Genomic DNA, 27,799 nt, shown 5'->3' on the forward strand with positions numbered 1-27,799 from the left:
CATTGCCCATTTCATAAAGAAGGACAGGACAAAGGACTACGTTTTTAAATGATAGTCATAATGGTGAAGGGACTTTTTGTTTTAATCTACAGCTTGCTTTTTGTTGCTATCTCGTTCATATCATTTTGAATACAATGTGTAAAATATTACTTCAACTTTAGATCACTGATTGTGTGGTAAAAACAAAGGTAATGACGTTGCAATCGGAAGTACTAGGTGCATGACATTTCGTGTTGTGCATTTTTTTATTGTTGCATGCTTGAGATAGAACATCGAATACAGCGCAACTTTTTCTCTCTCTGACAGCATATACTGTCCGTGGTCTTGAAACAATGTGAGTAGTTGTGTGGTTGAATTTATTCGGCCACTATTTGAGTGACTGTTTGTTCTGGCAAATGTTTATTTGAAACGACCCAATCATATTTTCTTCTAACGTGGTTCCTGCTATTGACATTTGCAACCGTTGTGTACGTGTGCTGCTTCTGTGAACCACAGCCGAGGACCGTTTGACTCTGTCATCAAATAATTGCTTCCCCTACATAGGTCTGCAAAAGACAGATCTCATGTCATGCTCTGTATACACAGGCATCCAAATTCTCAATATGTATGACGTCAGATCTTTTTTCTCAACGAAGGGCCAACTATCTCCAATAGTCATGACCATGTGACCATCAGGAAAAACTATAGGTAACTACCAAAATATACTTGAGTAAATGAGAGATACAAAAGCCGTGTTCAGACTGCAGGCCTTAATCCTTATTAAAGAGCAACTGCCCCTAAAAAGCAACTAATCCCTTTGAAAACAATAGTGTGCAACGGCAGCCCTTGATTGGGGGCGTTCCTCCACACCCCCCTCGAGCATCCCACTGGTTCCTTCATGAATATTTTTAAAAAATGTATTCCGATTTTTTTTTTTTTCAGGTGAGCTGTAGTACCCCCAGAACCCCTACTTTTCGCAACTATGGAAAATATATGTTGTATGTTGCTGGATGATGCACCATGATGCCTTGTTGACAACATGGGCTCAGGTGTGCAACTACCAGTGGGGTGATACTGGAAAGACCTTTCTGGTAACCACAAGGTAGCTAACTTTTGATGAAGTGAGGCAGGCTAGCTAACGTTTTAGCATTAGCGTAGCTATATAGCTACCTCATTACAAGTTAGGGCATAGCTCATATAAGTTTGTGAATTGTCTAGATACTGCTGGTTATTTTAATTGTTTTACCTTTATTTAACCAGGGTAGTCCAGTTAAGAACAAATTCTTATTTACAATGACGGCCTACCCCGGCCAAACCATAACCCGGACGATGCTGGGCCAATTGCGTGCTGCCCTATGGGACACCCAATCACGGCTGGTTGTGATACAGCCTCGAATCGAACCAGGGTCTGTAATGACACCTCTACCACTGAGACGCAGTGCCTTAGACCGCTGTGCCACAAAGTTAGACTTTGTTCAAGCAAGGCCCCTGAACTCTCGTGTATTTTCTGCGTTATGCAATGATATGGGCAGCGACTATGTAACGCTTTTTACAACATACAGAAGAAGTGCGCAGGTTATCAAGGGGCAAAGTATACGTTTTTTTTTTAATTGATAGACTAGCTTAAAGTTTTTGTTACTGACCATAATTCTCACTTGTCTGACCGGTTGAATGATGACACGTTTCTCACACGACTGGCCTATCTGGGTGATGTTTTTTCTCACATAAATGATCTGAATCTAGGATTACAGGGACTCTCCACAACTATATTCAATGTGCGGGTCAAAATTGAGGCTATGATTAAGAAGTTGAAGCTCTTTTCTGTCTGCATTAACAAGGACAACACACATGTCTTTCCATCATTGTATGATTTCTGTTGTGTGCAAATGAACTCAACCTTATGGACAATGTCAAATGTGATAAAGTGAAGCACCGGAGTGAGCTGGGTGTGCAATTGCGCAGGTATTTTCCCAAAACGGATGACACAAACAACTGGATTCGTTATCCCTTTCATGCCCTGCCTCTAGTCCACTTGTAAAAATTAATGAAAACAAAAATGTGCTTTTAGGTCTTAATTGAAGGTTTAGGGTTAGGCATAAGGTTAGCAGTGTGGTTAGGGTTAAATATTAAATCTGATTTTAAGAAGGGAAATTGAGGTACTGGCTTCATGACTTTGTGGCTGTGGTAACAAGTGACAACCTAAAATTAGCTTGACCCGAGTTACTGCCTGATGACAGATGGCTTATCAACAACGGTAATGTCTTTATTGAAGACTCATCTCTTCAGTAGGACCTATGATTGAGTGCAGTCTGGCCCAGGAGTGTGAACGGAAAGGCACTGGAGCAACGAACAACCCTTGCTTTCTCTGCCTGGCTGGTTCCCCTCTCTCAACCTGGATTCTCCGCCTCAAACCCTATTACAGGGGCTGAGTCACTGGCTTACTGGTGCTCTTCCATGCCATCCCTAGGAGGGGTGCGTCACTTGAGTGGGTTGCGTCACTGACGTGATTTTCCAGTCCGGGTTTGCACCCTCCCTGGGTTGTGCCGTGGGGGAGATCTTCGTGGGCTATACTCGGGCTTGTCTCAGGATGGTAAGTTGGTGGTTGGAGATATCCCTCTAGTGCTGTGGGGGCTGTGCTTTGGCAAAGTGGGTGGGGTTATATCCTTCCTGTTTGGTCCTGTCCAGGGATATCGTCCAACGGGGCCACAGTGTCTCCTGACCCCTCCTGTCTTAGCATCCAGTATTTATGCTGCAGTAGTTTGTGTCAGGGGGCTAGGGTTAGTCTGTTACATCTGGAGTATTTCTGTCTTCTCCAGTGTCCTGTGTGAATTTAAGTATTCTCGCACTCGCACACACACAGAGGACCTGAGCCCTAGGACGATGCCTCAGGATTACCTCGCCTGATGACTCCTTGCTGTCCCCAGTCCACCTGGTTGTGCCGCTGCTCCAATTTAAACTGTTCTGCCTGCGGCTTTGGAACCCTGACCTGTTCACCGGACGTGCTACCTGTCCCAGACCTGCTGTTTTCATCTCTCTAGAGACAGCAGGAGCGGTAGAGATACTCTAAATGATCGGCTATGAAAAGCCAACTGACATTTACTCCTGAAGTGCTGACCTGTTGCACCCTCGACAATCACTGTGATTATTATTATTTGACCCTGCTGGTCATCTATGAACATTTGAACATCTTGGCCATGTTCTGTTATAATCTCCACCCGGCACAGCCAAAAAGAGGACTGGCCACCCCTCATAACCTGGTTCCTCTAAGTTTCTTCCTAGGCTCTTTTCCTTGCCACCATGCTTCTTCACCTGCATTGCATGCTGTTTGGGGTTTTAGGCTGGGTTTCTGTAGAGCACTTTGTGACATCAGCTGATGTAAGGGCTTTATAAATACATTTGATTGATAATGTCTGTCATGTAAAAAAAAATACCCGGGTTAATATAAACAAAAATATAAAAACAAAAATAAACGCAACATGCAACAGTTTCAAAGATTTTTCTGAGTTACAGTTCATATAAGGAAATCAGTCAATTGAAATAAATAAATTAGGCCCTAATCTATGGATTTCACATGACTCGGAATACAGATATGATAGGGGTGTGGTAGGGGTAGGGGTGATAGGGGTGTGGATAAGAAAAGCAGTCAGTATCTGGTGTGAGTGTGACCACCATTTGCTTTCTGCAGCATGTCACATCTCCATCGCATTTAGTTGATCGGGCTGTTGAATGTGTCCTGTAGAATGTTTTCCCACTCCTCTTCAATGTGCGAAGTTGCTGTATATTGGCAGAAACTGGAACACGCAGTCATACATGGGTGACATTTCTGGTGAGTATGCAGGCCGTGGAAGAACTGGGACATTTCAGCTTCCAGGAATTGTATCCAGATCCTTACGACATGAGGCCGGGCATTATCATGCTGAAACATGAGGTGATGGCGGCGGATGAATGACACAATGGGCCTCAGGATTTTGGGCTGTCCATACCATAACCCTCCTGCCACCATGGGGAACCGCTCGCCCACACACCGCCATACACGTGGTCTGCAGTTGTGAGGTCAGTTGGACATACTGCCAAATTCTCTAAAACAACATTGGAGGCGGCTTATGGTAGAGAAATTAAGTCAATTCTCTGGCAACAACTCTGGTGAACATTCCTGCAGTTAGCATGCAAATTGCACGCTCCCTCAAAACTCTTGACGCTCTTCTTATGTGGCATGGCTTGCAAACTATTACCCGTAGCACTCACGTCCGTAGCCATGAGGTGCTTTGAAAGGCTATCATGGTCCAAACACACCAAGACAGTTGTGAAGAGGAGCACGACGGCACCTTTTCCCCCTCAGGAGACTGAAAAGATTTGTCATTGGTCCCCAGATCCTCGAAAAGTGACCGGTTGCATCACCAACTGGTATGGCAACTGCTTGGCATCTGACCGTAAGGCGCTACAGAGGGTAGTGCGTACGGTCCAGTACATAACCGGGGCCAAACTTCCTGACATCCAGTACCTAGGCTGTGTCATTGGAAGGCCCAAAAATTGTCAAAGACTCCAGTCACCCAAATCATAGACTGTTCTCTCTGCTACCGCACGGCAAGTGGTACCAGAACGCCAAGTCTAGGACAAAAAGGCTCTTTAACAGCTTCTACCCCCAATCCATAAGACTTCTGAACAGTTAATTAAATGGCCCCCCGGACTACTTACATTGAAAACTGTTGAGCGTGAAAAACCCAGCCGCATTGCAGTTCTTAACACAAACCGGTACGCATTGGCACCTACTACCATACCCAGTTTAAAGGCACTTAAATCTTTTGTCTTGTCCATTCACCCTCTGAATGGCACATAAACACAATCCATGTCTCAATTGTCTCAAGGCTTAAAAATACTTCTTTAACCTGTCTCCTCCCCTTCATCTACAATGATTGAAGTGGATTAACAAGTGACATCAATAAGGGATCACAGCTTTCACCTGGATTCATCTTGTCAGTCTATGTCATGGAAAGAGCAGGTGTTCATAATGTTTTGTACACTCAGTGCATGTAGGTAATACATTCACTTAGAGATAGCGTTACAGTATTATACAAAGGAAATGAGTTAAAAACCACGGAATGATACCACTGCTCTCCTAAAGAAGAATGTGTGTGTGAGTCCAACGTTTCATACATGGAAGCCTGTGCATAAAATACAATTACAGCAGTGGAGGCTGATGGGAGGAGCTATAGGAGGACTGGCTCATTGTAATGGCTGAAAAGGAATGATGGAACGGTATGAAACACATCGCACATATGGAAACCACATGTTTGACTCCGTTCCATCTATACCATTCCAGCCATTACAATGAACCCATCCTCCTATAGCTCCTCCCTCCAGCCTCCACTGAATTACAAGTAAATGTGTACAAACCTGTGAAATACAGTAAGATGTTCCAAGGAACATGGCATGAAAGAAACACTTATGTACAGCATGAAATTACATCCTATTCCCTATCTAGTGCACTACTTTTGCCCAGGGCTCATAGGGCTCTGGTCAAATGTAGTGCATTATGTAGGGAATAAGGTGTCATTTTGGCCGCACTCAAGTCATTCATTATAATACAGTAGATTCAAACATAATACTATTTTGGCCTACAAAGCAAAGACTATTTTTACTGTATTCATACAAACAAAGGCATATTGCAGTTATCTTGTCTGTGGCGTAAGAAAATAGAAGAACAATACATTTTCCCACTTCTAGTACATTTACACATAGGCTCTCACTGTGCTCAGGTGTCAGATGCTTTTTTTGAACCTCTTGTCTAAAATGCAGTCTTCAGCTTTTGACATCTTAGACTACAGCGAGTTCAAAGTTTGTGCACACCCACGTTTCATGGCAAGGAGGGGTATTCTCCAGATAAACTCCTCCCACACGTCAAGTCAAAAAGATGGACTCCGTCTTAGGGTGAACAGAACACTACGGGATGTATCCTCATCTAGAAGGAAGGAGGGTGGAAGTTCGCCAACATGGATTCCACTTGGCAGGCTCTATTGGTGCGTAGTTGATATTCTAATCTTGCACCTTAGTCCTGTCACCAAGTCGTTGTAGCAAAAAAGCTTCACAATAATAAAGCACAGCAGTCTTTTAGTTCCTCTCAGTTTGATGCTTCCTGGGCCTGGAGGGATTATTATTGCTGTGATACAAAGACTACTTTGGTCTGTCTATGTCCAACCTGACATTCATGTGCTTTTAATTTGACATCACACATGTCCAGCTTCTCCCCTGTGATATGTATGTGTTACTTATTTGTATCTCTACGCCAAGGAGTCTTTCTTGAAAGAAGCTTTACTTGCTGATCATAAATGTCTGAGCGCTTGAGCCGAAGGTGGAGGTATATTTCAGAAGTGAAAAGTAGGTAAACTGGCCCCCACCGAGGTATGCCACCAACGACCTTGTAACCCAAACAGTCACAACCAATCACATACAAAGCACTGTTAGAGTGGTGTTGTGTAGCAAAGTGTGCCTCATCGTAGAATATGTCACCGGCCCTTACCCAGCCCTACCGCCCTATACAATCTGGGCCTTGTGGATGAAGGAGGCGTGTGGTGATGAGGTGAGGAGGATGCCATTGGGCTGGTATTTGGGGAGCGGTTTGGGTCTCAATGTTCCATTGTTCTGCTGGAAGTGAGGGTTGAGTCCACATTCTACTTCTGAGATCTGAGAACTGTTGGTCTTGCTGTTCTGGTCTTCTGACCTCCCCTGATCCAACGGACTCATCCTGGGGCACGTTTCCCACTCCCCCTCCACACCTTCATCCTCGTCTTCGTCGTCTGTGATGGGAGGATTGTTGCAACTGAGAGGGGAGTGGGTGTTCCTGCTACCGGGCCCCTGTCGTATATGTAAACCCCACTCCATTGGGATGATGGCACTGCCGGTCAGGGACCTCAGCAGCTCGACGGACTTTTCCATGGGGAAGGGAGAGGGTTGGAGAGGGGGGTGGAGATGGTTTGACTGTGAGACAAGTGGTAAATATGTGGTTAGATAAAGGAAAATACGACTCATCCATAACTATAGATCATTTGAGTATCTCTAGCAACCTCTACTAAACCTATGAGTTCAAAAGGTTTACAAGAAATTGAGTATGTCATTTGTGATGTCTCATGTCTAGCGTTGCACCAGAAATTCTGAAAGAACAGCCAATTTATAAAAATGTCACTGAATTTTGCCCCCCCCCCTACACACACACTTACCAAAGACATGGTGCTGTTCTGCTCATTTGACTCCACCCTAAGTCTGTTCTCCTCCTCTCTGTCCATGGCTCTGCTCTCCCTCCCTCTTCGTGAAGAATTGTACAGAACAGGTCGACCCAGGTAGTCTAGCCCCCCGCTCCCTACCAGAGTAGATCGACTCTCCCTAATGCGCCCTTGCTCCTGTGTGTGAAGGAAAGGGAGAAAAAGATCACTTTCAACACATTATGCACTGAAGAGTCTGATTTAAGATGGCTTCCGAAGCAGAAGTCCCAGAAAAGATGGAGGGAAAGCATGAAGTCTTAATAACTTAATAAAGTATAATTAATATACAGTATGCACTACTTTTCTTTTCACATGTAAATGTTATTTAAAGAAAAGAAGCTCCTTGCATTTAATTGAATTATATAAATGTTAAAATTAGAATGAGATTTGCCTGCCCTGCGCAGCTCAGAACTTAGCGGCCATGCATCTAGAGGCTAAATCGGAGGTCTCCCTCACATGCAGAGAAAGAGTGAAATGGAGACTGACCACTACGGAGGACAGACTGGTCCGCAGTGTCCCCTCCACTCTGAGAGGGATATCCTCCTCTGTCTAAAAGAACAGGGGATAAGAAAAAGTGGGAAGGGAGAGAGGGAGGGGGGAGAGAATGAGACAGGGACAGAGTGAGGGAGAGAGAGAAAAAAATGACCATATTAACTTCAAGCAAATAGATAATGCTCATGGAAGTGCTAGTATTTATTTACAGAATGACAGCATGCCTAGACCACAGACCAGTGGAGGCTAGTTGGAGGAGCTATAGGAGGACGGGCTCATTGTAATGGCTGGAATGGAATAAATAGAACGGTATCAGACATGAAAACCATATGTTTGACTCCGGTCCATTTATTTAATTCCAGCCATTATAATGAGCCCATCCTCCTATAGCTCCTCCCACCAGCCTCCACTGCCACATACTGTAAGATATGGTGATTTAATATCCTACCTGTCCTCTAGTGTCCATACTGACTGAGTTCATTTTCCTGAAAGATGCCTGTCTGGAGAGAGTACTGATCTCCTCCCTGAGAGACAGAGGCATTGTAAAATATTCAGAATTACTGTTTCGGCGTAACATTTATCCTTAAGATTCTATAACGATTTTAGGGGAGTTACTGTAAAGTTTGAAAACATACTTCCTCACAGTGAGTTCCCTCGACAGTTTCTTGTTCTTGTGTTTGTGGTGACGGGTCACAGAGATGACGATGATGATCATGACTAGAAGCAGTACTCCGGCCACTCCTCCCACTATTACCATCAGGAGACTGTCGAACGACGCCTGCTTCTGAGGCAACTCTGAGGGAGAAGGACAATCGGAAGTGATGTCATATTCAAAGAGATACAGAAATACACATCATTTTGAAAATGTGTGTGTGATTGTATAAACTGGCTTTGTTAGCTAAACTTCTTTGTTTAACAGAACAAAGGTATTTTACAGAATTTTGTTTCAGGATACAAAAATAAATGAAAAATAAAATACAACATATATATCCAGGACTAAAGTAAGACAATTATTACTCATTCAATATCGCTCTCTAACATGAGTGATAGCCCAACCTACCTGTCACAGTGATCTCCACCTCTGCGTTATCCGCCCCCACAGAGTTCATGGCCACACATTGGTAGATGCCAGCGTCCGTCAGGACGAGGGGCCGATTAAACAGCAAGGATCCATTCCCTGTGGTCACGCCCTCTGGTAAGTCTCCGCCCTTTCTGCACATAACAGAAATACTATAGCACTTAACATTGGGTTTAACAGAACAGTACAGTTTGTATCTTACAATAATGGTCTGAATGCCATAACTCTATAAACACCCAACAACACCACAAGGTACTTAATTGAACCTGAATGCACCCCTTTAACACACCCATCAGTAACACACAAAACATCACATTCAAAACAACAACACTAACCTGAATATCATAGCAACACAGCCCAAAATAATATTGACTATGGATCACCAACCACACTTCCCTGAAAGGACCACTACAGTGATATAAAGAAAAACACGACTCAGAATTTGTGGGCGCAACAAATTCATTAAAATGGCTTATTTCTGACCACTACTCTAGCTTTGAGCTGTGTTTTGGACCTTTTGAACATACCCCCATTTGAGCAGGAGGAACCAGAAACAGGAACCGTACAGATTTGCATATAGATATAGATCACACAGCATGATTATGTTCCAAACAAATCCAATTCCTTACCCCCATACCTCCCCACTCCTTCTTCCTCTTCCCCAGTTCCTTGTCTTTCATCCCTCCTTTTCGTGGCCCACACTCTTCCCTTTACCCCCCCCCTTCCCCTCCCTCTTGTGAAACTGTCTCCTCTGTCTGCCCTTGCACAAGCTGCAACACGACACTATGACAGCAGGGTTATTACTTCTGCTGCTGCTTTGCATTGACAAGTACAAAGAAGGAAACTGGTTTGCCCACTGCAACGGGTGTGTGTGTGTGTTAGGATGAGTACGAAAGTTTGTGATCAAGTAAGGAGAGATTGAATGTAAAAAAAGAGATCTGGGTCTTAAGTATAAAAGTGTGAGATAGAGGTGAGTCAGTGTGTGTGTGTGTGTGTGGGGGGGTGTCTTGTGTCTTTGTACTTTCGTGTGTGTGGTATATATCTGTTACTCACATGCAAACACACCTTACTGTAGGTGTGTTCATGTGACTAACAGCTTTAGACTTGGTGACAAATTTCTCACACAATCTAGTAAACCACACATATAAAAATATAGAAAACATAATTAATCATACTCAATCATAACTTCTATAAATCTAACCAGACATACAGCCTGACACACATGAGACAATTTCCCTAAAGGCCTATATGTAATTTTATTAAGAATGATTCATTTTCAATAGATGGTTCGTTTTACCTCCACCCTCTACCACACCCAGAGAATGGTTTAATCCACCGAACAGCAGGATGTCTTCCAAAAGCTGACAGAAAAATGACTCAAGTGAAAAACCACAAGAACTTCAGTCAGCTCTCTCTGCCTTCATTGGATTACTTTACCACTGTCGGCAATCATCACCATGAATGACAATATATCTGAGATAGATGTTCCATTTGAACTGTCCCTGAACCAAAAGTGTATTACTATTGATCTAACCTGTATTTAAAAACCTCACAGGAGGTTGGTGGCACCTTAATTGGAGAGGGCGGGGATCGTGTTAATGGCTTGAGCGGACTCAGTGGAATGGTCAAATACATCCATTCCAGCCGATATTATGAGCCGTCCTCCCCTCAGTAGCCTCCACTGTACTACATGCTCCGGGAACTTTGGCAACTATTGAAGGGGTATTTCACCCACTCATTACTATATCATCAACATCACATTTATCCAAACTACAAGCTAGAACATTTTCATTTCACTGGTAGAATCGGGAAGTTTCGACTCACTGTGTATTGGTCTGCTCATAGTGAACCTCAAAATCCGGAATTCATAGTGGATACTGATACCGCACTCTAGGTAGAGGAGACGTGCACAAATACTTGAATAATGGTGTTGTTAACTTCGGACGACCAACACACAGTAATCTCAGAACTTCTTTAGGCAAGATTTTGTTTTTAGAAAATGTTTATTTTTCACTGTTTGTCCTCATGCCCGTGTGATGTTCTATGCCTGGCTGTCCTAATTACAAACAAGCATCATATTTCACCATTCTACCTACAAGACTCACCCTGATTCTGCGGCTATCAAGAATGATGCGGTGACCTATAGATTATCAGGGATTTTCAGGCTGAACTGATGGGGAATCCATTTCGACGACAGCTGAGAAGTGATGCGATACCATCAATTTTTTTCCCCTTCACAACAAAACAGAAGATTCTCAATTAGAGGTGACCTAACGTTAGCTAGCCTAGCTGGATAAGTTAGCTAGCTAACATTGCAGTCCTGTATTGAACTCTGAAAGCCAATCAGCTAAAACATATAGCTATCTACAGTATCCTTCAGTATACACACGGTCAATCAATTTCGCCTATGCCATGGTGGTCACTGCTGGACTGGTAATTTAACTACCTTCAGCAGAGTAAACATGTTTGTTTATTTGTTCTATCTTTGACTGACGTTAGCTAATGTTACCAAATAAAGTATCTCAATTTGGTAGCCATTTATTCCACACTTGTCTGGAAAACACTCCGTTACTAAAAATAGAATTGTCCATACAGCTAACTGTTGGTGGCAATGATGAATCTGTATAAATCTTTGGTTGGTTAGTTGGTTCTCAGCCAGTCACAGCTGGCTAGCAATCTTGCTGTCAATTTTGTGACGCTAGTTAGATAACAGCAAGCTGACAGTATTGGAAGGTCCATGTTAGGTATGCATACCTAGCCAGTCTAATAGAGATCAATGCAGTTAAGTGTAGTGGTTAAATTGTTTATTGTTGTGTATTTTCTTGTAGGTGGTACTTGTAGTGGAGGCTGCTGAGGGGAGGACGGCTCATAATAATGGCTGAAACATAGCAAATGGAATTACATCAAACCCTGTGTTTGATGTATTTGATACCATTCCAAAAATTCTGCTTCAGTCATTGCCACAAGCCTATCCTTCCCAATTAAGTTGCCACCAAACTCCTGTGGTGCAGAATCTCATTCCACCAAGATGTGCTTCCAAACCCTAGCTCTGCACAAGGTGAAAGTAAATTGACAAAAATATTTACAAGCTGATGTCTAAAATAGCTACATTTCCAGTAAGCATGGTATAAACATTAATTGGGTAGTGTTTTGTGGGGTTAGTGTTATGGGGTTACATTACAGGTGGTTAGAGTTAGCATGAGGACCACAGAATACCTTCCAAACCATGTAATCAATTTAGTCTACACCTCTTCTCTCTTTACAGTTTCTTTTTGTAAAACTCAGGTTATCTGGAGTCATTTCACAGTGCCCTGCTGAAAAATACCCCAAAATGGAGGCATTTTGGGTACACAAGCATGAGGAACGGAACACACCTTGCAGTTATGGAGCACAGCAAGATTGTGGGACAGAAACCAGCAAGGGACACTGAAAGATGTAAAATCAAGACTACAACAGTAGTGACACAATCACCTCATTATTCTCTCTGCAGATTCTCAAAACATAATACAAAGACAATCCACAAAATTCCCCTCCAAAGGGCTTCTGTTGACAAGGATGATCTGTCAATGGACTAGGGGAGGTTTACAGACAGCACTTTGAGATGTGTAAGGGGTTTTTGGTTGTGCTTAGACAGTACATTTATTGTTGTGTATGAGATCGATTGAGGTGCCATTTCTCCTCAATCTCCCATACACAACAATTCATACTGTGTGCGCACTGCCTTCCTAAGACTTTTCACATCTTTAGCCACCCAACCCATTCACTTTATTGATTTATCTTTTCTCTCAGAAGCAGCTCCCAATGTCCCCTCATTAAGCAATACGCTAGCCGGTCCCATTCGGTTGATACCTTTACCAACAAAGGCGTGTTGCCCTATGTCCCTTCCACAAAAAGTGTAAAATGCTAAGACCACAACCATATCTTTCCAGGAGATACGCAGTACCAGCAAATCCTCTACAAGAAGATCAAACATTTGGTGGTTAAGAAGCCCTACACCACTTTTGGCAGAGTCTTATCCAGCTGGCCGTTCACCGCAGACAGGTCAGGCCCATCGCAATAAGCACAAAGAGTCTTAACTTCCCAAGCCAACCATTGCCAGGGTATCAAAGCCTGATAAATAAAATAAAATTGCATTGGTCGCATACACATATTTAGCAGATGTTACTGCGGGTGTAGCAAAATTCTTGTGTTCCTAGCTCCAACAGTGCAGTAATATCTAACAACAATACACGCAAATCTAAAAAGTAAAAGAATGGAATTAAGAAATATTGAAATATTAGGATGAGCAATGTCGGAGTCCAGAGTATATCAGTGGAGCCTGCTGAGGGGAGGACAGCTCATAATAATGGCTGGAACGGAGTAAATGGAATGCCATCAAACCATGTGTTTGATGTATTCCGCTCCAGCCATTACCACGAGCCCGTCCTCCCCAATTAAGGTGCCACAAACCTCCTTTTGAACTCTTGGCTTTCTCTCAACCAGCTTCATGAGGTAGTCACCTGGAATGCATTTCAATTAACAGGTGTGCCTTGTTAAAAGTTCATTTGTGGAATTTCTTTCCTTAATGCGTTTGAGCCAATCAGTTGTGTTGTGACAAGGTCAGGGTGGTATACAGAAGATAGCCATATTTGCCCTATTTGGGCTAATACCATGTCCATATTATTGCAAGAACAGCTTAAATAAGCAAAGAGAAATGACAGTCCATTACTTTAAGACATGAAGGTCAGTCAATACGGAACATTTCAAGAACTTTAAACGTGTTTTCAAGTGCAGTTGCAAAACTATCAAGTGATATGATGAAACTGTCTTTCATGAGGACCGCCACAGGAAAGGAAGACCCAGAGTTACCTCTGCTGCAGAGGATAAGTTCATCAGTGTTACCAGCCTCAGAATTCGACAATTAACTGCACCTCAGATTGCAGTCCACATAAATGCTTCACAGAGTTCAAGTAGCAGACACATCTCTACATCAACTGTTCAGATGAGACTGTTAATCAGGCCTCCATGGTCCAATTGCTGCAAAGTAACAACTACTAAAGGACACCAATAAGAAGAAGAGACTTGCTTGGGCCTAGAAACACGTGCAATGGACATTAGACCTGTGGAAATCTGTCCTTTGGTCTGATGAGTCCAAATTTGAGATTTTTGGTTCCAACTGTCGTGTCTTTGTGAGATGCAGAGTTGGTGAACGGATGATCTCCGCATGTGTGGTTCCCACCATGAAGCATTGAGGAGGAGGTATGATGGTGTGGGGGTGCTTTGCTGGTGACACTGTCAGTGATTTGTTTAGAATTCAAGGCACACTTAACCAGCATGGCTACCACAGCATTCTGCAGAGTGTTCAGGATCTCAGACAGGGGCAAGGTTCACCTTTCAACAAGACGATGACTCTTAAGTACACAGCCAAGACAATGCAGGAGTGGCTTCGGGACAAGTCTCTAAATGTCCTTGAGTGGTCCAGCCAGAGCTCAGACTTGAAACAAATGGAACATCTCTGGAGAGACCTGAAAATAGCTGTGCAGCAACACTCCCCATCCAACTTGAGAAGAGCTTAAAAAGATCTGCAGAGAAGAATCCCCAAATATAGGTGTGCCAAGCTTATAGCATCATAACCAATAACACTCTGTAATCACTGTCAAAGGTAGTGCTGAGTAAAGGGTCTGAATGCTTTATGTAAATGTGATATTTCAGTTTTGTATTTTTCATATATTTGCAAAAAAATCTAAAAATCTGTTTTTGCTTTGTCATTATGGGACATTGTGTGTAGATTGATGAGGGGGGAAACCATATAATCAATTTTAAAATAAGGCTGTCACGTAACAAAATGTGGAAAAAGTAAAGGGGTCTGAATACTTTCAGAATGCACTGTATGTACAGTTGAAGTCGGAAGTTTACATACACCTTAGCCAAGTACATTTAAACTCAGTTTTTCACAATTCCTGACATTTAATCCTAGTACAAATTCCCTGTTTTAGGTCAGTTAGGATCACCAGTTTATTTTAAGAATGTGAAATGTCAGAATAATAGTAGAGAATGATTTATTTCAGCTTTTATTTCTTTCATCACATTCCCAGTGGGTCAGAAGTTTACATACACTCTGTTAGTATTTGGTAGCATTGCCTTTAAATTGTTTAACTTGGGTCAAACATTTCGGGTAGCCTTCCACAAGCTTACCACAATAAGTTGGGTGAATTTTGGCCCCTTCCACCTGACAGAGCTGGTGTAACAGAGTCAGGTTTGTAGGCGTCCTTGATCGCACATGCTTTTTCAGTTCTGCCCACAAATGTTCTATAGGATTGAGGTCAGGGCTTTGTGATGGCCACTCCAATGCCTTGACTTTGTTGTCCTTAAGCCATTTTGCCACAACTTTTGCCACAAGCCATTTTGATACAAAAGATCTCATTGTAAAACCTTTTCTATTTTTAATCATAGATATGGCTACCAGTAGTTGTTTAGCTAGCTTAGTTAGCTAGCTACCTAGCTAAGTTGGCAAACAGAAAAATAATTACATTTCCCCCCCACTGTAACACACAGTGCTGGTGTGTGGGTAAAATCACTGTGGAAGACGAGCCAGGGGGAAAAAATGCCATATTAGAACCTATATGTTGTGACCATTGCATTGTTTGCTCTATAACCAGTTCATGTGCCTTGCCACCGTGATATATAGGCCTAAGGCTGAGACAATAAGAAGACACAGTGGCAGAATCATTTCAACCACACCTTTGTTTCATCACAAAGCCAGAGAGTAACCTCCACAAAGCATATTGCATGGAACAAGCAGTTACATAACAGCATGGTCAAGCAAGTTAATGTTTCCGTCATTTTCGGACCACTAAACAACCATTGATTTAGAACCACGGAGAGTTACCGCAAGTCACAAAGAAAACAGGAGCTGCCTCCACTGTTCCAGCACTATTTCAACTTCAACATTTCAACGTCATGTAATCACCTCTGCTTAGTCCAATACAGTTCGAACTAAAAAATACCAAAAACGATTTAGTCCAATCAATGTAAGCTAAATATAATGTGGATGTCCATGGCTCTGATTTGTGTGCGTGGGAGTGCTTTGCAACAACAACAAAAAACATGTTGACTCACACTACTTGTAGAGAAATGCCAATGCCATCCTCCTCTCTTTCATGTTGACAAAACGTTCTACCACACTGTCATACAGTACATGCTTAAATGTTTTGTTGTCCTAGGCTACCTGGCTAAAATGCTTGCTCGCTAGCCTTATGTCCTTTCATGGGCAACGTTAACTAGTTGATTTTTTTGTTTTTTAATTAAAATGTCATCTTTTCATCTTTTAATTTTTAAGTTCAAATTTTATCTTTAAGTTCTCATTTGCAACTGCGACCTGGACAAGATAAAGCATAGCAATTTGACACATACAACAACACAGAGTTACACATGGAATAAACACAACATACAGTCAATAATACAGTAGAACAAAAGAAAACAAAAATTCTATATACAGTGAGTGCAAATGAGGTAAATTAAGGCATGGTGGCAAAATTAGGCCATGGTGGCAAAGTAATTACAATATAGCAATTAAACACAGGAATGGTAGATGTGCAGAAGATGAATGTGCAAGTAGATGTAACAGTATAACTTTAGACCGTCATCTCGCCCATACCCGGGCGCGAACGAGAGCGTACAGGTCACAATGGGGGGTAGTGTATGGGACTTTGGTGACAAAACGGATGGCACTGTGATAGACGGCATCCAGTTTGTTGAGTTGAGTGTTGGAGGCTATTTTATAGATGACATCACCGAAGTCGAGGATCGGTAGGACGGTCAGTTTTACGAGAGTATGTTTGGCAGCATGAGTGAATGCTTTGTTGTGAAATAGGAAGCCGATTCTAGATTTAATTTTGGATTGGAGATGCTTAATGTGAGTCTGGAAGGAGAGTTTACAGTCTAACCAGACACCCAGGTATTTGTAGTTGTCCACGTATTCTAAGTCAGAGCCATCCAGAGTAGTGATGCTAGACGGGCGAGCAGGTGTGGGCAGTGATCGATTGAATAGCATCCATTTAGCTTTACTTGCGTTTAAGAGCAGTTGGAGGCCACGGAAGGAGAGTTGTATGGCATTGAAGCTCGTCTGGAGGTTAGTTAACACAATGTCCAAAGAGAATTGAACACTTTGACACACCCATAGAGACTGCCAGAGGTCCGGACAACAGGCCCTCCGATTTGACACACTGAACTCTATCAGAGAAGTAGTTGGTAAACCAGGTGAGGCAATCATTTGAGAAACCAAGGCTGTCGAGTCTGCCAATAAGAATGTGGTGATTGACAGAGTCGAAAGCCTTGGCCACGTCGATGAATAGGGCTGCACACTAATGTCTCTTATCGATGATGGTTATGATGTCGTTTAGGCCCTTGAGCGTGGCTGAGGTGCACCCATGACCAGCTCTGAAACCAGATTGCATAGCGGAGAAGGTACGGTGGGATTCTAAATGGTCGGTAATCTGTTTAACGTGGCTTTTGAAGATCTTAGAATGACAGGGTAGGATAGATATAGGTCTGTAGCAGTTTGGGTCTAGAGTGTCACCCCCTTTGAAGAGGGGGATGACCGCGGCAGCTTTCCAATCTTTGGGAATCTCAGACGATACGAAAGAGAGGTTGAACAGGCTAGTAATAGGGGTTGCAACAATTTCGGCAGATAATTTTAGAAAGAGAGGGTCCAGATTGTCTAGCCCGGCTGATTTCTATAGGTTCAGATTTTGCAGCTCTTTCAGAACATCAGCTATCTGGATTTGGGTGAAGGAGAAAGGGTGGGGGCTTTAGCGAGTTGCTGTGAAGGGTGCCGGGCAGTTGACCGGGGTAGGGGTAGCCAGGTGGAAAGCATGGCCAGCCGTAGAGAGATGCTTTTTGAAATTCTCAAATTATAGTGGATTTATCGGTGGTAACAGTGTTTCCTAGCCTCAGAGCAATGGACAGCTGGGAGGAGGTGCGCTTATTCTCCATGGACTTTAAAGTGACCCAGAACTTTTTAGAGTTAGTATTATAGGATGCAAATTTCTTTTTGAAAAAACTAGCCTTAGCTTTTCTAACTGCCTGTGTATATTTGTTCCTAACTTTCCTGAAAAGTTGCATATCACGGGGGCTATTCGATGCTAACGCAGAATGCCACAGGATGTTGTTGTGCTGGTCAAGGGCAGACAGGTCTGGAGTGAACAAAGCACTATATCTATTCCTAGTTCTAAATGTTTTGAGTGGGGCATGCTTATTTAAGATGGTGAGGAAGGCACTTTTAAAGAATAGCCAGGCATCATCTACTGACGGGATGAGGTCAATGTCATTCCAGGATACCACGGCCAGGTCGATTAGAAAGGCCTGCTCGCAGAAGTGTTTTAGGGAGCGTTTGACAGTGACGAGGGGTGGTCGTTTGGTCGCAGACTCATTACGGATGCAGGCAATGAGGCAGTGATCGCTGAGATCTTGATTGAAAACGGCAGAGGTGTATTTGGAGGGGGAGTTAGTTAGGATGACATCTATGAGGGTGCCCGTGTTTACGGATTTGGGGTTGTACCTGGTAGGTTCATTGATAATTTGTGTGAGATTGAGGGCCCCAAGCTTAGATTGTAGGATGGCCGGGGTGTTAAGCATGTCCCAGTTTAGGTCACCTAGTAGCATGAGCTCAGAAGATAGATGGGGGGGCAATCAATTCACATATGGTATCGAGGGCACAGCTGGGGGCAGAGGGAGGTCTATAGCAAGCGGCAACAGTGAGAGACTTGTTTCTGGAAAGGTGAATTTTTAGAAGTAGAAGCTCGAATTGTTTGGGTACAGACTTGGATAGTAATACAGAACTCTGCAGGCTATCTTTGCAGTAGATTGTTAACATTGTTAACATTGTTAACATAGCTTCTACATTTAGCTACATATTAAACTTCTATCCTCTCAGGCCAGGGGCACAATGTTTTATTTTATGGTTGGATCAGAATCGCTGTTATAATCATTGGCTAGTACAGAGAATTAAGTAAAACCACAAGTCCAAATCCTTATCTCCATCCAAGGCTAATTTAGGAAAGGACCAATTTTAGCTAGCTAGCTAGCTAGCCAGCAGAGGAAAACAACACAACGAGATACACAACGAGTTTCTGTCAATAACGTATGCTCTCGATTCGATGTGAATGGAGTGAAGCCAAATCCAAACTGGCTTCCCTTTAAACTTTTTTTTGGTGCGCCAGGACCATTCAGAGTTGAGCTCGCTCAGTTTAGCTCAATGCTGATTGACTATTATTTTATTTAAAAAATGATCAAGGGAGGCCAACTACTCGCTGGCTTCCCTTGCATTCAATGCTACGGGCAGCAACAATTTCATACTCTTTTGGACCAGACTGCATCAGATAGATGGCCTACACATACAGAGACATAGGGGCGCTGTTTCGCTCGCTCAGATTTTTTCTCCGGTGAGATACTGTACATTCAGCCGCGTGCGAATTGAAGGTCACTTTTTGGGGAAGCCTGGTTTCCCTTTGCATCCATGAGTACATGCCACTGGTAACACAGTAGAATGTCAGCCAGCAATACACAATATGGGTTTCACTAGATAAACTAAAGTTAGCTAGGTGGCTTGCAGGAAAAATAACTGACTTAGCTAGGCACCATATTTGTCATCTGCCCTCTTGGTGCTGGCATTTGCTGTAGCTGAGCTGCTAACGCTAACTAAATCCAAGTCTTTGTTTTGAATCCTCTTTGCTAGCTAATTGATGCTCTATTGTCAAATTTGTGTTGATTAAAGGAATTACTTGAAGTCATTGCATCTGGTCAGTTCTTAAAAGTTGTCGTTTTTCAGTGACTGGAAAAAATGTCTGATTGTACATTTACTGATGAATCCACCGATAGGAACATTGCTGAAAGACATCAAATGGCTCTATCGAACAAGGACAACCATATCTACACCCACAAAAAGTGCGATCAGTATAACATAGAGCCTTTGCGAAAGGCCACAAAGCAGGACTAGACTAAATGCATTTTTAGATACACACACAGCAGAGTGAAATAGAGAGCAATGACGTAGTGCACACATCTGCACAAATGTGTCCTAGCACGCAATCTTCGGGGACCACTTTTGGCTCGTGAGCGCCACTTTCACAACTACTGGTTAAAAAGTTGACAAAAGTACTGGAGAATCTCTTTAACCATGTAAGTCAATCAAGATTCAAGACAATTATTATTGACAATGACTGCCTGGCAAGTGGCACAAAAAACAACTCCTGAACTCCCCGGTTGGCCCACTATTAATAACTGACTAATAGAATTACCAGTAAATCAAACTAAAACAGATTAGCCAGACATGATGTGAGTCAGACAGGCAGAGAGGGTAGGTTGGGAAAGTAAGTGTTACCTGGTCCAATTGAAACTCTGTGGTTTGGGGTTTCCTCCACTGACACAACTGAGGGCAGCTTCCTCCAGACCAGCATACCAGTTCTGATCAAAACCAGAGATCTCTGCATTGGGAGGATCTAGAATAGAGGAACATGATCAAAGTCATTATTTTAGCAGAACTGGCAGATACACAGAAATACACAATCACACACACTAATAATAAAGTCAGGATAAAAAAATAGCTGTAAAAGATCTTCCTGGTGAGAAAGAAGCACATTCAGCTTACAATGAAGTTACTTTAGATTCTGAATTCTACCAGGGACTTTAAATAAAGAGGGGTAAATTAAACTGAAAAGTCACCGAAGGCATAGAATTCTGTATAAACATGTAGTGAAGTGTCACAATTCATAGTTATTAAAGGCCCAGTCCAGTCAAAAACGAGATTTCCTGTGTTTTATATATATTTCCACACTGAGGTTGGAATAATTCTGTGAAAACGATGATAATGCCCTTTTAGTGTGAGAGCTGTTTTAAAAGACTGCCTGTTTTGGTGGGTTGGATTTTTAGCCTTCCATGGTGACATCACCATGCGTTAAATTAGTTAATAGACCAATAAGAAAGAGAAGTCCAAGCCTCTTTGTTAATAACAGCAACAACAAAAAATCCCCTTGTAAAATGCCCTTTTCCAAGACCATTTGAATTGAAAACAATCACTAGAAGGTACTCTTGTTACCCTGAAATGATTTGATATTGAGATAAAAACGGCTGCATTGGACCTTTTAATGCGAAGTCTAAACTCACAGTGCACCACCAGGTTGTTGGTGATCCTGCGTGGTCCCTTCAGAGCCGGGTGCGTCACCAGACAGTCCAGCCTCTTCCCATCCATACTCCTCAGGGGATGCAGAGAGAAGTGGGTGGAGACTGAACCACCCTCCAAACTCCTGTTGTGTGATTGGCCTGGTAGTTCTGTGTCCCAGGAGAGGTGGGGCGGAGGGCGGGCCACAGAGCGGCAGGATGCAGCCAATTGGAAGGACTGGCCTTCGACAAGGATCACAGGGTCCAGGGAGGAGATGGGCGTGGCTGCGGGGGTCAAGGGTCAAATGTCAAAGGAATCAACTATTCCTTGGTCTTAGTGGGGAGGTGATCTTAGAACTGGTCTTAGTTGTTAATTGGAGGTTAAGCCGATCCTAGAACAGTGTGACATGATGCTTCAGGGGGTGAAGGTTCTTAAACGCTTAACTGGGATCAGCTTTATGATCCAAGCTGAAATCTAGATTTCTAATGTACTCTGTTAGGTAGATGTTTAAAAAAACAGGACATTTTATCTTAAAAAGATAGCTGGATACACTGACAGTTACAATGACAGTTGTGGCTTACATGACTACTATCACCACTAGAGCTATTGTTTTAGCTAATAATACTACAACTGACACCTGTAAACATCATCATCAATCATTATTATAATCATTGTCATCAGGACATTATACTCTGTAAATCCAAGTCCTACAATGAGTAAGGGGAAGCAAGGGGAGGGACTTACTCCACACGGTGAGTGACAGCTGTCGTTCGAAGTTCCCCGAGGGGAAGGTGCTGATGTGACAGTTGTACCTGCCCTCATCTGACTCAACGGTGTTCATGATGATCAGGGATGAGTCCACAGTGGGTTTCCTGCTGCTGAACCGCACACGCCCTGAGTACTGACCAAACTCTGAGAGAGGGGGAGATTGAGGAGAAGGGGAGGGGGGGTCATACAGGGAGAGTAAAGAGGGGGGTGGGTGAGAGAGAGAAGACCGAGTTAGAAAGAGAGATAGAGAGGAAGTGAGATATGGGGATGGCAAATAGAGAGAAATGGAGTAGCTAGATTGAAACTGCATCTGTGGTTTTGTCTTCCACTCTAAATATAACTTGTAAGGCTTCGAGGGCTAGCAAAGCAGATGAACTACCAATACATAAAGAGATGGATGGTTGACACTCTTAGTACTTTAACATCTATATGTATGTGTCCTACCTGTGTGTCCGTCGGTGTGGTGTACTGTGATGATCTGGTCCTTGGTGCCATCTGCTTTCTCCTTGGTCCAGGTGACCTGTGACAATGAGAGACGAGACCATTCTGTTAGGCACGTCTTTTCTAAGATAAAACCAGATATGTTGAACAGAGCATTATGGGTACTGTAGTAACTCATGCTACAGACCTGAACCACCACCTGGCCCACTTCCACCTTGAACTGGCAGGGCAGCCGGGTCTCAGCCTCAGCCAGGGAGTCCAAGGTGTACGAGGGAGAGGGCTCCACAAAGTCCCCCTGCACCACAGTGACTGGGGGGGGGGCGTGGGAAGGAGAGATGGAAGGGGGAGAAAGAGAGAGTTATTTATTCGTTGACTTTATTGTCCCCTTGGGGAAAATGTGTGTGGCATTGTTGACGTAATTTACAATAGAAATACAACACAATGTCACAGTGTAGCGAGAGAGATAATGAGAGGTTGAAAGACATTAGGAAGACTGTGCACTGAACCATGAGGATTTTGTAGTCTTAACACTTTCCTTATTGTCTTTTATATATATGCGACAGAAAGAATGAGAAGAGAGGAGATGTAGAGGATAGAGAGATGTGGTTGGAAAGAAGACAGAGAGGCTAAGAGATGGGGGGTGGAAGAGTACACAAAGAGGAAAGGGAGTCAGAGGGAGGACATAGAGCAAGCGATTCAATGTGTCAGTGAGGATATGTCGCTTGACTTGTTGCACTAGTGAACCTCCGAGTGTCCAGAGAAACACACACATACTCACGTGCACACACACAGTGACTACAAACGCATGCACACACGCGTACACATATACGCACACGTATGTACGCACAACCTGACCTATTTGATGTAGACATCTTATATCATCTACAGTGGCACACTGTTTTGCCAAGTCACAACATTGATGATCCTTATGGAATGAAGGCCTGATTGCCATCTCCTTTTCTCAATAAAACAAAGTGTTCTTTTTTGGCCAAACAGCTCACTCTTAGCGTAACAGAAAAAGCATTTATGCACCCTACCAAATACCAATACAAATGTTAAGTAAAAATGTTGTAATCGTGCTCTATGTAGAGTATATTTTTGACCCATAATACATTTAGTTCAGGATACCAGTTCCAGATAACATGAACTCAGCAAAAAAAGAAACGTCCCTTTTTCAGGACCCTCTTTCAAGGATAAATTCATAAAAATCCAAATGACTTCACAGACCTTCATTGTAAAGGATTTAAACACGGTTTCCCATGCTTGTTCAATGAGCCATAAACAATTAATGAACATGCACCTGTGGAACGGTCGTTAAGACACTAACAGTTTACAGACTGTAGGCAATTAAGGTCACAGTTATGAAAATGTAGGACACTAAAGAGGCCTTTCTACTGACTCTGAAAAATACCAAAAGAAAAATGCCCAGGGTCCCTGCTCAACTGTGTGAACGTGCCTTAGGTATGCTGCAAGGAGGCATGAGGAGTGCAGATGTTGCCAGGGCAATAAATTGCAATGTCCGTACTGTGAGACACCGAAGACAGTGCAACAGGGAGACAAGACGGACAGCTGATCGTCCTCGCAGGAGCAGACCACGTGTACCAACACCTGCAGAGGATCAGTACATCAGAACATCACACCTGGGGGACAGGTACAGGATGGCAACAACAACTGCCAGAGTTACACCAGGAACGCACAATCCCTCCATCAGTGCTCAGACTGTCTGCAATAGGCTGAGAGAGGCTAGACTAAGGGCTTGTAGGCATGTTGTCTGGTGAGGATCTGCCTTACATCACTGGCAACAACGTCGCCGGACCAGACAGGACTGGCAAAAATTGATTTTCACTGACAAGTCACGGTTTTGTCTCACCAGGGATGATGGTCGGATTTGCGTTTATCGTCGAAGGAATGAGCGTTACACCGAGGCCTGTACTCTGGAGCGGGATCGATTTGGAGGTGGAGGGTCCGTCATGGTCTGGGGCGGTGTGTCACAGCATCATGGGACTGAGCTTGTTGTCATTGCAGGCAATCTCAACGCTGTGCGTTACAGGGAAGACATCCTCCTCCCTCATGCGGTACCCTTCCTGCAGGCTCATCCTGACATGACACTCTAGCATGACAATGCCACCAGCCATACTGCTCGTTCTATGCGACTTCCTGCAGGACAGGAATGTCAGTGTTATGCCATGGCCAACGAAGAGCCTGGATCTCAATCCCATTAAGCACGTCTGGGACCTGTTGGATCGGAGGGTGAGGGCTAGGGCCATTCCCTCCAGAAATGTCCAGGAACTTGCAGATGCCTTAGTGGAAGAGTGGGGTGACATCTCACAGCAAGAACTGGCAAATCTGGTGCAGTCTATGAGGCAGAGATGCACTGCAGTACTTAATGCAGCTGGTGGCCACACCAGATGCAGACTGTTACTTTTGATTTTGACCCCGCCTTTGTTCAGGGACACATTATTCTGTTTTTGTTAGTCACATGTCTGTGGAACTTGTTCAGTTTATGTCTCAGTTGTTGAATCTTGTTATGTTCATACAAATATTTCCGTAAATTTTGCTGAAAAAAGTTTGCTGAAAATAAATGCAGTTGACAGTGAGAGGACGGTGCTAAGTTTGCTAAGTTTATTATATGCCCATAGTAAAAGCTGTTTTGATATGGCTGTACTGATTCAACGGTGACTTTTGTTGTTGTTGAACTAATAGTTTGTTTGTGTGTGTGTGTGTGTGTGTGTGTGTGTGTGTGTGTGTGTGTGTGTGTGTGTGTGTGTGTGTGTGTGTGTGTGTGTGTGTGTGTGTGTGTGTGTGTGTGTGTGTGTGTGTGTGTGTGTGTGTGTGTGTGTCATGCGTGAGCGTGTGTTTGTAAACAGCAGACAGATTGTCTTTAGTATGATTTATGTATTTACCAGGTCACTTTGTTGTCTACCATGCTGACAGGTGCTGTATTTGTCCATGTGAACAGTGTGTTACTGTTGTGTCACAACAGAGTTGTGAACATGGAGTAGGGGCAGGCAAGGCTTTGAGGTTTCCTGAGGAATCTGCCTGTGCAACATTACTGCCATAACACTCCACCTATGATACAGCATCCGGTCTGTCTGACTGACTGTCTCTCAAGATTAAATACACATTGCCAAGATAAGGGTCTCTCTTATCTCTCTCTCTCTCTCTCTCTTGCTGTCTTGCTCTATCACTCTGTCTCTCTTTCTCTGTCTCTCGCTCCCTCTCTCTCACTCTCTTCTCTGTCTCTGTTGCACTCTCTCTTGCTCTCTCTCTCTCTCTCCCTCTCTCTCCCTCCTCTCTCTCTTGCTGTCTTGCTCTATCGCTCTGTCTCTCTTTCTCTGTCTCTCGCTCCCTCTCTCTCACTCTCTTCTCTGTCTCTGTTGCACTCTCTCTTGCTCTCTCTCTGTCTCTGTTGCACTCTCTCTTGCTCTCTCTCTCTCTCCTCTGTCTCTCTCTCTCTTGCACTCTCTCTGTCTTGCTCTATCTCTCTGTCTCTGTCTTGCTCTTTCTCTGTCTCTCGCTCCCTCTCTCTCTCTCTTCTCTGTCTCTGTTGCACTCTCTCTCTCTCTCTCTCTCTCTCTCCCTCCTCTCTCTCTTGCTGTCTTGCTCTATCGCTCTGTCTCTCTTTCTCTTCTCTCGCTCCTCTCTCTCACTCTCTTCTCTGTCTCTGTTGACTCTCTCTTGCTCTCTCTCTCTCCCTCCCTCTTGCTGTCTTGCTCTTCTCTGTCTCTGTCTCTGCTCTCTTTCTCTGTCTCTGTTGCACTCTCTCTTGCTCTCTCTCTCTCCCTCCTCTCTCTCTTGCTGTCTTGCTCTATCACTCTGTCTCTGTCTCTCTTTCTCTGTCTCTCGCTCTCTCTCTTTCTCTGTCTCTGTTGCACTCTCTCTTGCTCTCTCTCTCTCCCTCCTCTCTCTCTTGCTGTCTTGCTCTATCGCTCTGTCTCTCTTTCTCTGTCTCTCGATCCCTCTCTCGCTCTTCTCTGTCTCTGTTGCACTCTCTCTTGCTCTCTCTCTCTCTCTCCCTCTCTCTCTCCCTCCTGTCTCTCTTCCTGTCTTGCTCTATCACTCTGTCTCTCTGTCTCTGTTGCACTCTCTTGCTCTGTCTCTCTCTCTCACACTGTCTCTCTGTTTCTTTCTGTCTGTCGCACACAAACCATGTCCTTGTTTTCCTCATTTAAAAAGTAATTATACATCAGCTTATATAAATACAGTCTCTATACAATAGGCGCCTGCTGCAACCCTTCTCTGATCCTCATAGAGAGAGAGAGAGAGAGAGAGAGAGAGAGAGAGAGAGAGAGAGAGAGAGAGAGAGAGAGAGAGAGAGAGAGAGAGAGAGAGAGAGCACAGGAAAAGAGTCAGACTGAATCACAGACATGAGGGGGGAAATTGATCAACAGTAACCTGTTTTTCCTGAAATATCAGACAACTCCTCAAGTGTTGTCCATCTAATCCAGCAAAGACTAACCCAAGAAGCTGGACAAGAGCCAAAGTTAGCAGTAGCCTACTTATTTAAATATTCATATAAAAATCGACTTGCTGGGTCAATTACCAAAATCCATAGGAGTACAGATAAACCAAAACTAAAAATGCAGAGCTTTAGCTGAAAATAGTTGTCATTATCGTTATCTGTTATTTTGTTTATAACGCTTTACTTAGCCCCTTTGCAGTGTTATTTCTCCTAGTCTAAACATTACATCATGAATAACCAACTTACTGAAACTCCAAAGGATCCACAGCAGTGGTGTCATTCTCCCCGGTTCGGTGGAGTGGTCCGCCCGCCTTGATAGATCTGGAGACAGAGGTTTGTGGTCTATTCTGATGCTGGAATTTGTTGTGACATTGGTCCAATTTCCTTTTAACTTCCGTTTATGATCTTATCCCAAACAGTGAACTTTCTTTCATCCAGTGTCAAATCCAAGACAGGAATGTAAAAAAAAACGTCTAGGCTAGAAGTAGTATAGATCCTCAGATTTAGCCAACATTTATGATCCGACCACGTCTGGCTTGTTGTTGTTGGCTTATCTTATTCCAACAAATCCTTTGGAAAGTTGTTCTCTCTCAATGTGAAAGGTGCTGCCTATTCCTTTCTCTGCATTTTGGAAAAGTCATTGATTCCTAGTGAAATGCACAAATGATGTTCTGTTTCTTTGACACAAGCACACCATATTCTGGCTTCTCAAAAGTAGGAGCGGTTACCTGTTTTCTTGGGTACACCTGTTACAAGCACGCTCTCACTCTCTCGCTGTCTCTGACACACACACACAACACACACACACACACACACCTGGGAAGTCACCTTTCCAGTTTAGTTAAAGCAACAGACAGTTATTTTCAGGCCTTTACATGCAGCCTTCCACAAGGCTCAACCGGGAGGTGAGATGATGTAGGCACATTACACAGGCCCTCTAGATGGAGTAGCCAAAACAACTTGTCTCGATATCGAAGATACAAGACTGAAGACAGCTTTTTAACAAAGTGGCTTTTTAACATGTTTTTCATGTCTTAAAAATGTTTTACCTTTGTTAGATCATTAGTACACATTTTAAATGGCTTTTACAGATTTGATGTTTTTACAAAGAAAGTACTCTTATTCATGGTTGTTTTCATTGGTTTTAACAACATGTACTTTTTAACAAATTTAAATGTAACGTTCAA

General features: G+C 43.4%; 2 protein-coding genes across 2 annotated transcripts in view; one reads left to right on the forward strand and one right to left on the reverse strand.

The window, feature by feature from the left end:
• LOC118369156 (chromodomain-helicase-DNA-binding protein 3-like) overlaps positions 1–27,799 on the forward strand; it is a 367,421-nt gene that overhangs the window by 210,277 nt on the left and 129,345 nt on the right. The window lies entirely within an intron of this gene.
• LOC118368805 (nectin-4-like) lies at positions 64–27,408 on the reverse strand. Its single transcript, XM_035753234.2, has 12 exons — positions 26,859–27,408; positions 22,338–22,459; positions 22,154–22,229; positions 21,686–21,853; positions 20,947–21,225; positions 20,165–20,282; positions 8,788–8,939; positions 8,363–8,522; positions 8,176–8,251; positions 7,722–7,784; positions 7,194–7,373; positions 64–6,954 (listed from the first exon to the last, which is right to left on the reverse strand). The coding sequence occupies exons 1-12, from the start codon at positions 26,890–26,892 to the stop codon at positions 6,511–6,513; spliced, it is 1,872 nt and encodes a 623-aa protein (XP_035609127.1). The 5' UTR covers positions 26,893–27,408; the 3' UTR covers positions 64–6,510.

This window comes from Oncorhynchus keta, chromosome 35 (assembly GCF_023373465.1).
Source record: "Oncorhynchus keta strain PuntledgeMale-10-30-2019 chromosome 35, Oket_V2, whole genome shotgun sequence".
Lineage (NCBI taxonomy): Eukaryota > Metazoa > Chordata > Actinopteri > Salmoniformes > Salmonidae > Oncorhynchus > Oncorhynchus keta.